Source organism: Perkinsus marinus (genome assembly GCF_000006405.1).
Source record: "Perkinsus marinus ATCC 50983 genomic scaffold scf_1104296931384, whole genome shotgun sequence".
In the NCBI taxonomy this organism is placed as follows: Eukaryota; Perkinsozoa; order Perkinsida; family Perkinsidae; genus Perkinsus; species Perkinsus marinus.
The window spans coordinates 3,382-17,299 of NW_003215766.1; the positions used below are offsets into that span (position 1 = coordinate 3,382).

General features: G+C 49.6%; 2 protein-coding genes across 2 annotated transcripts; both read right to left on the minus strand.

Moving 5' to 3' along the window:
• Positions 1–7,130: 7,130 nt before the first annotated feature.
• On the minus strand, positions 7,131–7,486 carry Pmar_PMAR005089 (hypothetical protein; the record flags this gene model as incomplete). The annotated part of the gene is made up of 2 exons (XM_002786342.1): positions 7,131–7,162; positions 7,234–7,486. 2 exons carry the CDS (start codon positions 7,484–7,486, stop codon positions 7,131–7,133), a joined length of 285 nt encoding a protein of 94 aa, XP_002786388.1.
• Positions 7,487–7,632: 146 nt separating this feature from the next.
• On the minus strand, positions 7,633–13,596 carry Pmar_PMAR005090 (hypothetical protein; the record flags this gene model as incomplete). The annotated part of the gene is made up of 9 exons (XM_002786343.1): positions 7,633–8,140; positions 8,257–8,468; positions 8,568–9,630; positions 9,685–9,836; positions 9,898–9,960; positions 10,013–10,191; positions 10,238–10,366; positions 10,428–13,289; positions 13,494–13,596. The coding sequence occupies 9 exons, from the start codon at positions 13,594–13,596 to the stop codon at positions 8,101–8,103; spliced, it is 4,803 nt and encodes a 1,600-aa protein (XP_002786389.1). The 3' UTR covers positions 7,633–8,100.
• Between the last annotated feature and the right edge of the window lie 322 nt (positions 13,597–13,918).

Sequence of the window (13,918 nt, forward strand, 5' to 3'; positions counted from 1 at the left end):
GCGGAGTGCATTTCATCTCATGACCAGGTTCGATGCCCGGTAATGGAAATTCTCACTTGACTATGTCGTTTCAGACCGTCGATTCCACTCCCCATGCTAGCGCGTTCTTTGGGTGGCCTACCTTATACCACTCCTGGCTCCCTCCACTATCTGTTGGGTGTCCCAGATTTCTCCGCGCGCAACCGAATTGGACTCAATCCGACCCGACAACTGGCATCATCGACCCCACACTCTGAGATAAAAAGCATCCACCACTCCCATTATCTCCAATTCCACGATACTTCGGAAATCGTTGGTATTTTAACGGATTGATTCTAACGCTCTGGATGCCAACCTCTTCCATCACCGCTGCTTCGCTAGAAGAATAGAGTCACATCTACTATTATATTGAAGGAAACTTGTCACTCAGGGGCATTACCTCCTGGTGATTGGTGACGCCAAATTATCAAAAATGACTATCACAGATACTTCCTTCCCTAATTATTTTTCGAACGGCATCACCACCATTTTGTTCTCTATATTGCGTATTCCCGTGAGAGTGAATCCTCCTGGAACCACCGAACAATCCACTTACATAAGCCAGCTAGTTTGCACCGAAGAGAAATCATTTTCAGCCGTGACGCTCATTCCTTTTCCATTCCAAATCCGACCGCGCATTCCAGTCAACTCACCCAGAGCGGTCCTCCACAGATCACTACTCACCATCGACTGCGATCCTGGTGCATCCCGATGCAGCAATGACACCCACGCATGTTGACGACACAAAATCAGGGACATTTGAGGAAGAGACTACTGATGGCACGCATGCTCTCTCTTACCACATTTCCAACACTTCTACTATCCTAAAAGCTTCTCTGCGTCTCTACTTCGCATACCTTCTCGGCCTTTACATACCTGTCCCGTCTATTCTTTTCTTAGTGGTTTGCACTAAGGTTCTTAGCAAAATACGTCATTCTTAGTGGTTACGGACTAAGAATCTTTCTCACTGGTTGATGAATAAGATACTTAGCTAAGCAGGGATACTTATTCGTTGATGAATAAGATACTTTGCGGAGCTACCAGTAAGGTTTCAGTCAGTGCAATCTGCCTATCAGAAAGTAGAAACTAAAGGATATATAATGGTATAGAGTGAAAGTTTCCAACGCAACATATAGTAGAATTTCATTTCTTCTCTGGGACAGTGTAGATTATTGACGCCTTTCGACCGTCCCATTCAAGTACTTACGGTACTTGCTGAAGCACATTTTGATGTGCATCCCAGCAGACTCGGCGATACCCTCGTTCCATTTATCTTGAATGATATGATATATTTGGTTCTTATGAACTCAGAGTCGCTATCCATACAAGGATACTACCTTTGTACTCCACTATCCAACCATTTGCGAACTAAAAAGAATAAGACCAAGCGATGACTAAGCATTTGCTGACTAAGTTTTTCCAACTTCGACGGTCTGCCTCCACCGACACCGAAACTCGGGACCCACTCCTTGATCTTGCTCTTGCTGTCCTTGCTGGCAGCAAGTTGCTGCTGCCGTTGTTCCTCACTTGCTGTTTGGGTTGATAATGAATCTTTCAACATAAAAACATCTCCTTTCTTTGCCCCGCCTTGATCTTCGCTATCGTCCAGAACGATGCCAAGGCCTCCCTCTTTCTAGGGAAAGCAGCTCCGAATTGACATTGACTCCTTGAAGCTCGCGAACTGCTTGGGGTCTTGCTGTTGAGATGTGTTAGGGATCACCTCTATGACAGGTCCCCACGAGTTGGATTTCTTTGCCTTAGACCGAGCGGCTGTGTGTGAAGCTGAGGAGGTTTTCTGCACCCATAGCGCACTAATTATGTCCCTTGAGCATCTCCGATTTGCGGAGTCAAGGTAGATTTCCCAGTTCAAGGCTCTAGGTCAGTACACGGCGACGACCTTTTTTAGGTGTCCGACAGTACAAAGACACTGTTTCTGAGACAGTTTCTAGACGAGAATTGCAGATCTCCCTGTCCGAGCGCGTGATGCTCAGATAGGATAAGATTGACAGCAAGGGAGCCTGGGTCGAGAATTGACAAGGCATCCAACGATGAAGAGGAACATCCCCTTAGACTCGCTAAAAGCCCCTGATTTCCGACGACGCGTCTTGGTCGTTAGTATAATCCGCCCAGGTCAACTTGTCTTTAGCAATGGCAGTCTCGACAACCGTGTTGCTACAAGTAGGAGGATCAGCATCAGATATACTTGCCGGAGTTTTCGGGAACAGGCTACCAATGCTGTCGACATATGTGTCGGAAGGACGCATCGCACGTAGGTTGGAGTTGGTCATGCAAATGAGACCGGTAACAAAAAAGAAAGACACTTGAGCCAGATGGCTGCGGTGATATACAAATTTTATGATACGATAGTCGCAATAGCGGTCGTACTGACTGCGTCAACTTTCCACTACGTCACGAAATTCCCTAAGGCTAACGTGAGCCCTTTTATTACTATGTTCTTTGATCCGTTCACTCTGATCTCTTCCACTCTCCCGCTCTCCTCCATCCACAAGTGCTCAGAGTATGGGTATTGCCAACAATATTGGCCAACGCTGAACAGTTGAGACTAAGATCCTCAGTACTCCATTCCAAGACCACCACAATTTTCCGACATATTATACATTGACCGATAGATGTTCTATATTCACAACAATGGAAAGGTTCGAGACGACTCATACAATACTCGAAAGGCTTCCTTCACGGCAAAATATAGCATCCAACAATAACGACGAACCACAGACAGAAGGATCCACATTCGTCTCACCTGCAGACCATCATTCGAACGCGATCCCGAGTCCGTGGAACATTCCTAGCCGTCATCGAAGTATAAGCCACCAGAGCTTGGTACGAAGTGTGCGAATCCGCAGCATCTCACTGCATGAGAAAACGGCATAGTGGGCTCGGTCGGATACGAGTATCATTCATCCCTGTAGGAAATCTGATAGCATCCATATGCCAAATTGCCCTGTTATCACGAATGTTAATGGGAAAGACATCATCGGCTAGCGGTAGTACTCATGGGTATGATACCTGAAAAACCTCGGTAACCGAGGCAACCGTTGCCTCTTCGTTAGTGCCCGCTACTGAGGTCGTAATTCTATCCTGACTACCGAGCAATGGAGATACTTCTGATCCTTCCTACGAAGAATGTATCCAACACTATAACAATGGACAACACAATGACGCACTTCAAAGCCGTTGACAATTATTCCGAGACCAGGGACACCCTAATTGAGACCCAGTTTTCCGTTGTAGTGGTATCATACCACTGTGGTGACTGGTATGTTTGTACAATCCAGTGCTGTAATGTTGAGTTCTTCAGCTGTGGCTAACTATTTACTGCCGCTATACTCGGTGAGGGCGATCCTGTGAACAGGAAAGATTGGCTCTAGTATGAATTACTAATGCTCGTGTTGAGTTAATAGTAGTGTCGGTTGACCGTCAACTCATCATGCGGCTGTGGCAGCACTTGACGCTATTAAACGGTCATGGAATAGCCCTCCTGCGTCTGGGGTCCAAGTGGGTTACTGGGTTGGATACGGTGTCTGCATAAAGCAGCCACTTCGTGGGTTTTCACCGTTGACGGCATTGCCGTGGCGGCAATGGTTTCATGACAAGCGCAGCGAGTGTTTTGCCGCCACTGTTGGTTCCATCGGTGGTTCGGTTGTTTTATGTGATTCCTTCGGGAAGACTGCGTGGCTGCCAGTCGCGCTGAAAAACCGGGTCTGACGTTCAGACCCGATCTCTGTGCTGTGCTGAAACCCGGCGTGAAAAATCGATCACCAGGGCGCGCGCGTTATGAAACGCGTGTCCAAGCGGGTTCTTGTTCTCGTCATCCATCGGAGTCCGATGATCGGACACTGTAGCGTTAGCACTGCTACTTTGAGCCGTTACAGGGAGTTGATATCCTTGAACGGAGAAGGTGTCTGAATGAGCAAATGTTTACAAGGCGCTCGGCCAAATTGGATGATCCAATATTCGTTGAGTAGCACTTTATCCCTCAGGCTATCACACTGTTAATGACCTGAAAACTTGAAATCATTCAGTTTCCGATGTTCCTATGGATCGACACAGTATCGGAAACGCATCGGTTAGGTGTTTCTCTGTACTTTCACGGGAACATGCTGGGGGATCTGTGATCAGTAAATTATCGCATATGAATCAAGACTCCCATGGGTAACTCGCAGATTGCATGTCGTCTAGCTATCCGGAGGCGGTTTCCAAGATTCTCCCAAGCATGAAGGTCATTGGAACGCTACGAGGATTCGAAGGCTCTAAAATAGTCCGACTTAACTGTGAGGAATAACTGTGATTCTCATTGAATGGGGTGAATCGTATTGCAGGCTTGTGTTCGCTTGTTGACCCACGGTAACCCCGAGCTCTTCCGCTGCGGAAGTTCCGCAGGCCTCCAGCACTCAATTTACATGCTACGAGAAGGGAGCAGAATGAACGACTCAGATGACTATAATCGCTCTCTATTCTTCGGACCCAGTGACTTCAGGCAGTCGACAAGTATACAATTTTCGTGTTGTGTTTTTTTGGAGTTGGAGGATCCCTTAGTTGTAGAGAGGAGTCAAAGCATAACAGCCGAAGAATATTATTCGACATACATATTAACGCAATTGGAGAATGCAAGCTTCAATTGAAGTTGGTATATTTCATGCATTGAAGCAAGACTGAGCGAAGGGAACGGCCGAACATCCCTTGCATTGCACCGGATGGCCCGACAGACTACGTACGTAATCCTATGATTCGAGTGAAATTTTCGTACAGTTCACCGCGGACAGCACTCGATTAGCCCAAGACAGACAAGCGCCAGAACATACATTGGTTATTCAAGTCGAGTCTGCTGCATTCAATATTTGACTAGGGGTGCAAATGACTAATTACAGACAGAAAGTGGAAGGCCCCGTACCTGAGAGATACATGGCTAATCGAAGGACCAGCATGGCTGATACATGGCCCCGACCAGCAGATCCCACTTGGGTTTTAAATATGATGGAATCGATCCGATCGTGACCTATCGACGGGGGGCATAATTCCGATCCATGAATTCATCTATCCGGCGTATCTGGAAGGATGCCAGAGGAAAAATAGGCAAACAGATCTGCAGTGAATCACTGCCAGTGGTATTAGCAAGCTAGGATCCATCGTTTTACTCGTGGTGAGCGAAAAATTGGGTGCTGACTGCCCATTGGGAACGCTTGGCAAAAGTTCTGAATGTGCACTCCGATACTAGTTACGAGTACTAGTTGCTAGGTGCTACTGCAGGCTGCACTGTGCAGGCTGCAGTAGCACCGTTACGGTGTGACACCGTAACGGTGCTGAACGGCTGAACGGTGCAGCCTTTGCTCAACCGATCGACGTCGAACACCTTAATCCGCGACAATAGTTGGGGCCTCGGCGGCTCAGCATTTATTGACTGATCACGAATTCAATCCGTCACACGTCGACGTCGGTCACGTCGTGACCGTCGATCTGTCGGATAGTGATTAGTTCCGACCCCGTCTTGTTTCAGTCACTATACTTCATGAACATTCGTAGTAGTACAGATTCTCGAAGCACAGTTCAACTTGGTCCTTCAAGGACCAAGTTGCCGCGAAAAACACTTCGCACTACAAATTCTAGACGACAGGTCACTGAGCCGCTCGAGGCTCCCCACTAGTACCCCTTCATTGTAAGCATCCATGTCTATATACCACTTGCGCCTGTGTGGCGAACAGCTGCCAGATGAGCTCGAGTTACTTCTGCGACCTGAGATCCGTGCAGAGAAACTGTCATGCTATCAGAGAAACTCTACTATCACAAGGATCCCACGGGTCTATCATCCTTATTTCTCACTAAGAAACGAGGACTTGACAGTTGGTAGGCACCCTAATAGCGCTAGACAGCTTCGAATTCAAGATTGCGGGTTATGCTTCTGCTCGCACCTTCCTCCCTTCGCCACCCCACCGTGGCCTGGTAAAGCACACGGCCAGTCATTGGCCTCGCCAGCCTTGATTTCGTGTTCTTTACCGGTTGACCAGAACCTACGTGAACGTATCAAGTTGAATCAGGCCGAAGACTTTGAGTCTCCGGACGCGAAATCTTACTTTGCAGCCGACTCTTGGCTTTTTTCTCTGGGATAGGATCGCAGAGAATCTCCTCAGTAGATTCTTCGCTCGCTTGCGAGTCACTGTCGTTACTGGCTGCCGACTTGCCCTCAATGGGATGGACACCCTTCCCGCAAAGAGCGGGGCGTGTTGGGTGCGACACGTTAGGAACCCTGAGTTCTCTGAAGCCCTGCCCATTAGACGGACTCGACCTGAGGAAGGCCACCTGATGATACCTTATAGATTTGAGCACCGAAGAACGTGTCATAGTGAGACTGCTACTACCCCGCAAGTACTTCAACGCCACTTCCCGGGATTCAAAGTTGAAATAGAGAAATTCCCTATAATAATGCTAAAGATGGACCGTTCACCGAAATGGAGATTACGCAAAGTAACATTCTACCACATTGTCGCAACTATGGCACTCAGTCTCAAGTGAGTGACTCCGAGTGACCGAATTGGATTTACTTCCAATGTTGTCCAGGTTGTTGAGAGGATATCGCGACGGTGCCCTCTACATCACTGGTAGCATCAGTGCTTCGTTGTCCTGAGCTCGCAATCTGGTACGGCCTTCTGATTGATGGTCTTTTGGACTAAATTCGAGGAAAACAGTTCTTGGCACGATTCTCTTGCGACTGTCAGCCCAGAAATAGTAGACTACGTAGAGTATGGCCTCTACTTTCACTTAGTAGAGTACGCTTAGTGAAACTTCATTTTACCCCGAGTACTCGAGCATTACTCAACCTGGTGTTATCAAAGCGGGGCAACATACCGATTTCTGCTCTGAGGCCGAGGTGGCAAGCATCGCAACTTGATCCTCGAGACGTTTGGCACGGGTCGCAGTCGTGTTAGCCCTTCTCGTGTGATTCCAGTCGGTCTGGTGGTGATGATCACCACCCGTTCTTTCTCGGCTAGTCCCTTCAAGGTCCTGCAAAAAAGAGTGCTCCGGAAATCTGGAGCAGTTGACTTACCTCGTTCGGTTCAGTTACCTGGTCCAAGTCATCCCTCGAACTTCCGCAGACTTTACCATTCTGCAGCCACCACTGGTGCGTCTTCTGACCTAGACCTCTAGCAATTTCCTCGACTCCTACCATTTCCCTATCCCTCAAGCACAGACCGTTACTACGGCCACTCGCGAACCTCCCGAGCTTGATTAGCAGTATCCAGCGCTTACAAACCTCGATATAAGCGTTAGATGGTAGCTGTCGCATGATGGCCAACTCCGTTTCGTTCAGTACCACACCAGTTTGCTCGGCCACTTTAGTCAGCCTGGTTCGCAGGTCTTTTTTCTCCGAGGCACGCCCCTTGGGTTTGGGGCCTCCACGCTTAGCCCGCATTAGTTGTTGGCCGTTGGAGGTGACCGAATGGCCTTCGGACATGGTGGATGGACGTCTGTGAACTTGAGCAAGCTGAAGCTCGGTCGTTCCAGCAGTATGACGTGTACTGCAGTGCAGTACGTGTAGTGCAGACGTGTTGCTGCAGTGACACCCATGATGCGACTCATGTCAACGCAACTCGTGATAACTGGAGATAACTGATGGAGCAGCTTCAGATGATCTATGCATTACGAGCATGTAAACCTCAGAAATGCGACGCAACATCACCGACGTACATAGACCGCTTAAGAGTCGCAGATCAACGCCACACGCCTCATAGCAAGATGTGTATACCATTACTTAATCATGTGCTTCTCAGGAAGCGAAAATAGCAAAAAGTGGTGCACCGTATCCAAAGATCCAGTTATATTCCTCAAAGGTTAGCCGGACTCGGCCGTGCTACATCACGGTTAGAGGCACGGAACCCTATTCCACGGTGGCCTTCATACTCGACTCGAGTAACGTGCAAAATAATGAGCGTAAGTGCCGCTAAGGCGAAATAAAGCCTAGAAATAGGAAAGCCGTAGCACTAGACTCTAGAGACTAGACTCATGGCTTTTGTAGGAGCAAAATGCTCTGAGCACTCAGAGACCGTCAATATGACGTACTTGAAGTACTCAGTCATCAGACTCTGACGTGCTATAATCCCCATCGGACCTGAGCATTGGATTTAATGTTGTTAGGATCCAACTAAGTGCTACGTGGATCAGAACAGCCATAATGGCGCCCAATGATTAAGCGAAGAAATGTAATTTCTCGTTGATTTAACCTACTCGTCTTCGTCGAGATCGACCTCTTCCACCTCGTCGTCACCAACCATGAAACCCTCAAGCTCCCGGGGGATATGGTCGTCCTCTGCGGACCTTGGTCTCTTCTGCTTCCTCGATGGTATGCTCGTGCTGGCTCCACCATCATCAACGGTAAGTTCACCACGGCCGATTACTTCGCCCTCCTTGCTGGTAGTATAATGGCCTAAGGGGTTGACCTGAAATGAAGTCTCATGGTCATTGAGCATTTAGTAACTGAGTATACACGCATGGGAGTCTCATGCGAACTAGGAATCCCTGAGACCAGCTGAGCTTACATTCTTCCCCTTCTTAGATATACCATCACCAACCTTTGTTTCTGGCTTCGCGGCTGCTGGAGGGTGATCGACGGCCTTCTTGCTCGATGCTCTAGCTCGCTTCTTAGCCGACAGATTCATATCGACAACTGGTCCCATCTTCGTTACATCAAGACTGGCCTTCAACGGAGTGACCTTAGTTCTGTTACCCTCTCCTACAGATCGCCGAGCAGCCTTCACTTCTACGTTAGATAGATTGAGCTTTCGGTTGGCCTTATTTTTGACCACGCTGGACTTCCCGTCACGACCTTCTACCGTTTTGCGTTTTCTATCAGAGCTTCTTGAGGTGGCGGCAGATCTGTCAGATATCTTGCGCTTGACAGAGTTCTTCCTTCGTGTAGGGTATGCTGGGGTAGAAACAGCACTGGTGTCCGAATCGCTAGCGTCTCTGCCACAACTTGGGCGTAGAGTGCGACACACCCAGATCAGGTCCCCCTTGTACAGCTTCATGTTGGCGACCACTCGAATGTAACTCGAACGGTTAAGATCGACCTCAATTCGTACCGGACTCTCACTGAAGGCACGTGTCATGTGGCCAGCAAAGCTGTAGTCAGTTTTTGTCTTGAATAATAGGTGACCCTCGAAGTCTTCGCTGGTTCCCGCCAGGAACAGTTGGCCACACTCGAACTCGTCAACACGTTCTCGCTTCATCGGAGTCCCCGGGGTGGATATATCTTCCGAAGAACCTCCTGGACTGCTCTCGTGACTCTTGTCGTTCGCAGTGGTCTTACCGGTGTCCTGCAGACCTCCAAGAGATTCAGTAGCTCGGACCCAGTCTGGCTCACTGCTCTTGGTAGGCATAAAGAACTTCACTTCAACGATGTTCCACGAGTCTGGCGGAAATCCCTCGCGTGTTTTGAAGCTCGTTACTCTCCGCGGCTCGCCAGAAGGACGTTCAGAAGCAGTAGGTTCGATGGCAACGGGTAGAGGGTTGCAGACTTCAGCAATCTGCAGACCGCACTTGGCTGCAATCAGCTCTACGACACTGGAGGTCCGAGTGCAACAGTGAGTGATACCGTCAAACCTGAAATATACAAGCGATCTGTCTCTGCCGGCAGTATTGTATCCGCGAGTTTACCTAAATATCTCCTGTCCGACTTCGAATGTCCCCCTGCACTGCAGCCAAGTGCCCTGGCCACGTTTTCCGCACTCGACATTCTGCCTGAACATATCAATGGTGCCGGTACGGACAGAATCATCAGTGGTGATGTTTCTGAGCTTCGTATTCACCTAAATCGACATACAGTTAAGAAGTCTGCTGAGGAGGCTGAAGCTCCCCTCAGAGAGTTACAGCTTCCAGAGGATCCTCTCGCCACACTGGAAAATGATACTCCGTAACGTAGTTTATTGGAGCCTGGGAAAACGCCGGAAGAAGATATCGGTGATGAAAATAGTGCTGTCCTCACGATGATTCTGCTAACATCCAGAACGTTGCATTCGAAGTTGGCCTCCTCCTCGGCAGTCATTTCACGATCTTCACAGAGCCGAATCTGCTGACGCTTAGCTCCCAGCACGTAGCTGAGAGCTTCGCTAACCGGGCGAATGGGCATCTTCTGGCACGGCGTGAAATTCCTGTCCCGGATACCTTTAGGCGGGAGCACGCTGGGATCAAGGCAGGGAGTAAAACCTACCTTGGCGGATGCTAGCGAAAAGTTTGTCGTGTAGCTGCGGGTAGTCGGCTAAGCTACTCAGCTTCATAGGCAGGACAACTCTGGCACCGATGCAACCGATGGCTGACAGGATGGAATTGCAATTGCAACCTGAAGTCGGAGCAGCGAGTCGCTACACACAGCTCGTAATCAAGCTCCTAATGTTGCTTACTTCCCGGAGCCATAATTATGGCTGTTCCATCCTTCTGCAGACCTGCTGTAGTGAACAGATCCGTGAGAGTTTCAACCGAGAGATCGGAGGTTCTCTTAGACAACGCATCAACTTTCTCGGCCACGATCACCGCTTTTTGCTCATCAGCACGGTAGTAGCGTTCTCTGAAAGCTCGCCTAATGCTGCTCTCGATAGGTTTCCTAGTCCCTTCTGGGGGCTTTACAGTGCGCTCGATCACGAAGATGGTCTCCTGCATAAGTCCGGGTAGCTTGATCACCCGGGATGACGGGACAGATGACCGACGTGAGCCTGTGGAAGCTCTACTCTTGCGCTTGTGCTTGGCCTCGCGCTCTCGGCAGGCCGTTTCATACTGTTCCTTCAGGGAGAGCTCGACGGAACCAATATTCCAGTATGGCCGACGTCTGTAAACCACTCGTTTGCCAAGCGAGACCTCGTCATCCTCTTCCGAGGCGGAGTCGAGACCAACAGCATTTCCCGCGTCGTCGGCATCAGATGATGGAGTTGGAGAGGGAGGAGCACTACCCACCACAACTTCAGAATTAGATGATACAACCGGAATCTCATTCTCGCGCACCTTCTTCGAAGCAAAGGACCCAAGTATATTGATGCCGCTCGACATCTGGAGGCCACCGCCTTGCTCTGACATCTGCACGCGGAGAAGAATAGTAGTCTTCTGCGGGTTAGCAGCGCCCGTTTGTTCAAGAACTTCACGAACGAAATACTCCACCATCTCCGACTCGTTCCTATCGCGGCACGGGATTGTGCACCGAGCATGTTCGGGACCATTGCCGAAGCGGTCGTCGACTAGGTCGATATAGATGACATCAGGTGGCCTTCCTTGTAGCACGGCTCTCATGAACGGTGCGGCCTTCTGTACCCAGCCGCCGCTCAGTAACGTCATAGGCGTGCTAGCAGAGCTCGCTTGTAGAGAGACATTCGTAGACGCTGTAGGGCCTTCGTTGTGTGTTGCGTTAGAACCGGTGTAGTCCAAGATCAACACTTTGGTGTCAAGCATCTCATTTGACGCGTCCGTGAGATCACTCTCGACTTGGGACTTGTAGGCCATACACTTCTTCTGACTCTCGCGTAAAGCCTCGGTGGCTAACCTGACGGCTTGCTTCTGTATGAGAGCAAACCTACTGAGATTGAGATTGGTTTGCTCCAAGCGCATCTTCTCCAGCTCCTTGTCCGCTGCCTGACGCTGCCGCTCGGCTTCCTCGATCTTGGCCATTTTGATTTTCCGCTGAGCATCTTCCTCTTCTTCTTGAAGTTTCTCCTTTTTACGCTGCTCTTCATCTTTCAAAGTAGCTATAGCCCTCATGACAGTTTTTGGCGCCATCATCACCTCGCTAGGATTCAGCCCTTCAAAGGTTGGACTGTTACAAGCATCGCACTGGAGGCCTTCGGCGAAAGAAGGAGCGAAAGTACTGAAGACTACATCGACAGCCGACGCTCTAGAAAAGTAAGAGCGATGAAGACTGATGGCACTCGCAGAGGGAATTTTCTCCACGGCCTCGTAGTAAGACGGGTGAGCTTTGAAGATGTACCAGACCACGACAGTGAACTTCATTTGAAGGACATCTCGGCGGTTAACCATCTTCTGTTGGCGGCTACTCCTTGTAGAGCTGGACTTTGCGATGGCCTCCACTAGCACGCTCAGCATCTCTTCCCTCAGGCTGTCATGATCGTAGGGCCTTCCGTCATCATCCCTCAAAAGGGACTCTTCTCCTATCATACGATGGCCATCCATTCCCGCAGGGTTTCCCGGCTCGAAGAAGCTGTTAACGTAGGTTATCATACCGACACCTTTCTGGTTCAAGTCAAACTCCTTGCTATTGAGACTCCTGAACCAGTTGTGGCGGAAAATCACACCCAGAACAGGCCATGAGAAAGAGGTCGATAGCAAATTGCTCTTCTTCTCGAATAGCTTGAGCCGCGATTCGTGCACGAGGATCTCGTCCAGAGCTCGCCTGCTAACGTGTCCCTTCGATGGATCTAGTATGGCCTTCAGATACTGAATGTTAGTCTTGTCAACGCCGAAGTTACCGGTGAGACGCTTGAACGTCTCTAGGAGACTAGTGACGTTGCGTTGCTCTCTCGGCAGCTTATCGAAGATCTCCACGAAGCCATTCAGCGTCTGGGCAGCCGTCTTTGGTATCACATTAGCCTCTCTTGAACCGCTGGCCATCGACTGAGCCAGGAGGACCAAATCGAAAGCATCCTTCGGTTTCAGGCCTCGTAGGCTTTTGGGAGCATCAAACCTCGAGCCGTTCCGAAGGCGTGCTGGATAACTCGATGATACCAGTTTGATGGCCTTCTCGATGTCGCATACCTCTTCACGACTCAGCCCGTGATCAGTTTCCCTTAGTTGCTCCCATGCTTCGATCATGGAGAGAATAAGCTTGGAAATGTGGAGCCCGGACACCAAGTCAAGTGGGAAGTCGTTGCATGCGTTGTTGGTTTGCACGGAGGTGGCCTTCAGGAGTAAGTCAAAATCAATATCCCAAATACCGCTGCAGCCACCAGACTTGTGTAGCTTCATGGATACGGCTCTGTTCAAGACTGCGCTTTTGCTGGCCTCCGCCGTGGGATCAACGATATCCTTGAGATGGCCGACGATACCAGTGCAATCCGGCAGAGCTTTGCATTGGTCCACGGAGTCGACTCTCTGAAGATGGCCGACAGATATCTTCCATTTCTCAAGCCAGGCCTTCCGAGCGAAAGCGTCCACGGAGAATATGAACCTTGGTTTCTCGCTCTCGTCAACTCTATCCAACTCTTCATCTTCGTCACGCAGTTCAGCCCCTTCCTGCCCCACTGCGGTCGAGGCAGCTTCGATATCTGCCGTACTACTCAGAGCACCAAGGTCACTAACCTGGCCCGTCGTTGAAGGCAGCGTTGTTGCATCGCAGCTATAGTTAGTATTCATATTTTTTGAGTCTCTCACGCAGGTATCTAAGGCGAAACAAAATGTCCCCGACCCGAAAACGATCGATCAAGCGATTACAGCAGTAGTACACCCTATTCTAACCATAGTTGTATTACCTTCTTGCACCTGTGAATCCTCCCGTACTTGCATCAAATTGAAGCTCCGTATCGGAGTGTGTGGTTCTTCCGCGGGTGGCGGGTTGTTTGGGTTATCGGCCATGAGTTAAGATTAGTCGGGGGGATAACAACAAGTTGTTCACCTACGAACTAGCGTACGGAAGAACCCTACTTTGGTTAGCGGAAGCAGCAAAACGCTAGCCGTTTCGCCCAAAAGCTCGCGAAGGAGTAGCTGCAGAATCTCAACCTGTAGTACAGGTCTTGCACTTGCTAATACCCTGCTGGAGTCCATGTATACACTAATGGCGGGGGTCTATTTTGGCTCCCGCCATTAGTGTATACATGACCTTTCTGAACTGTTTTCCTCGTACGTACCGGGTACCTGTTCATTAGCGTTTCGTTGGAAATTCTGGTCGGGAATATGT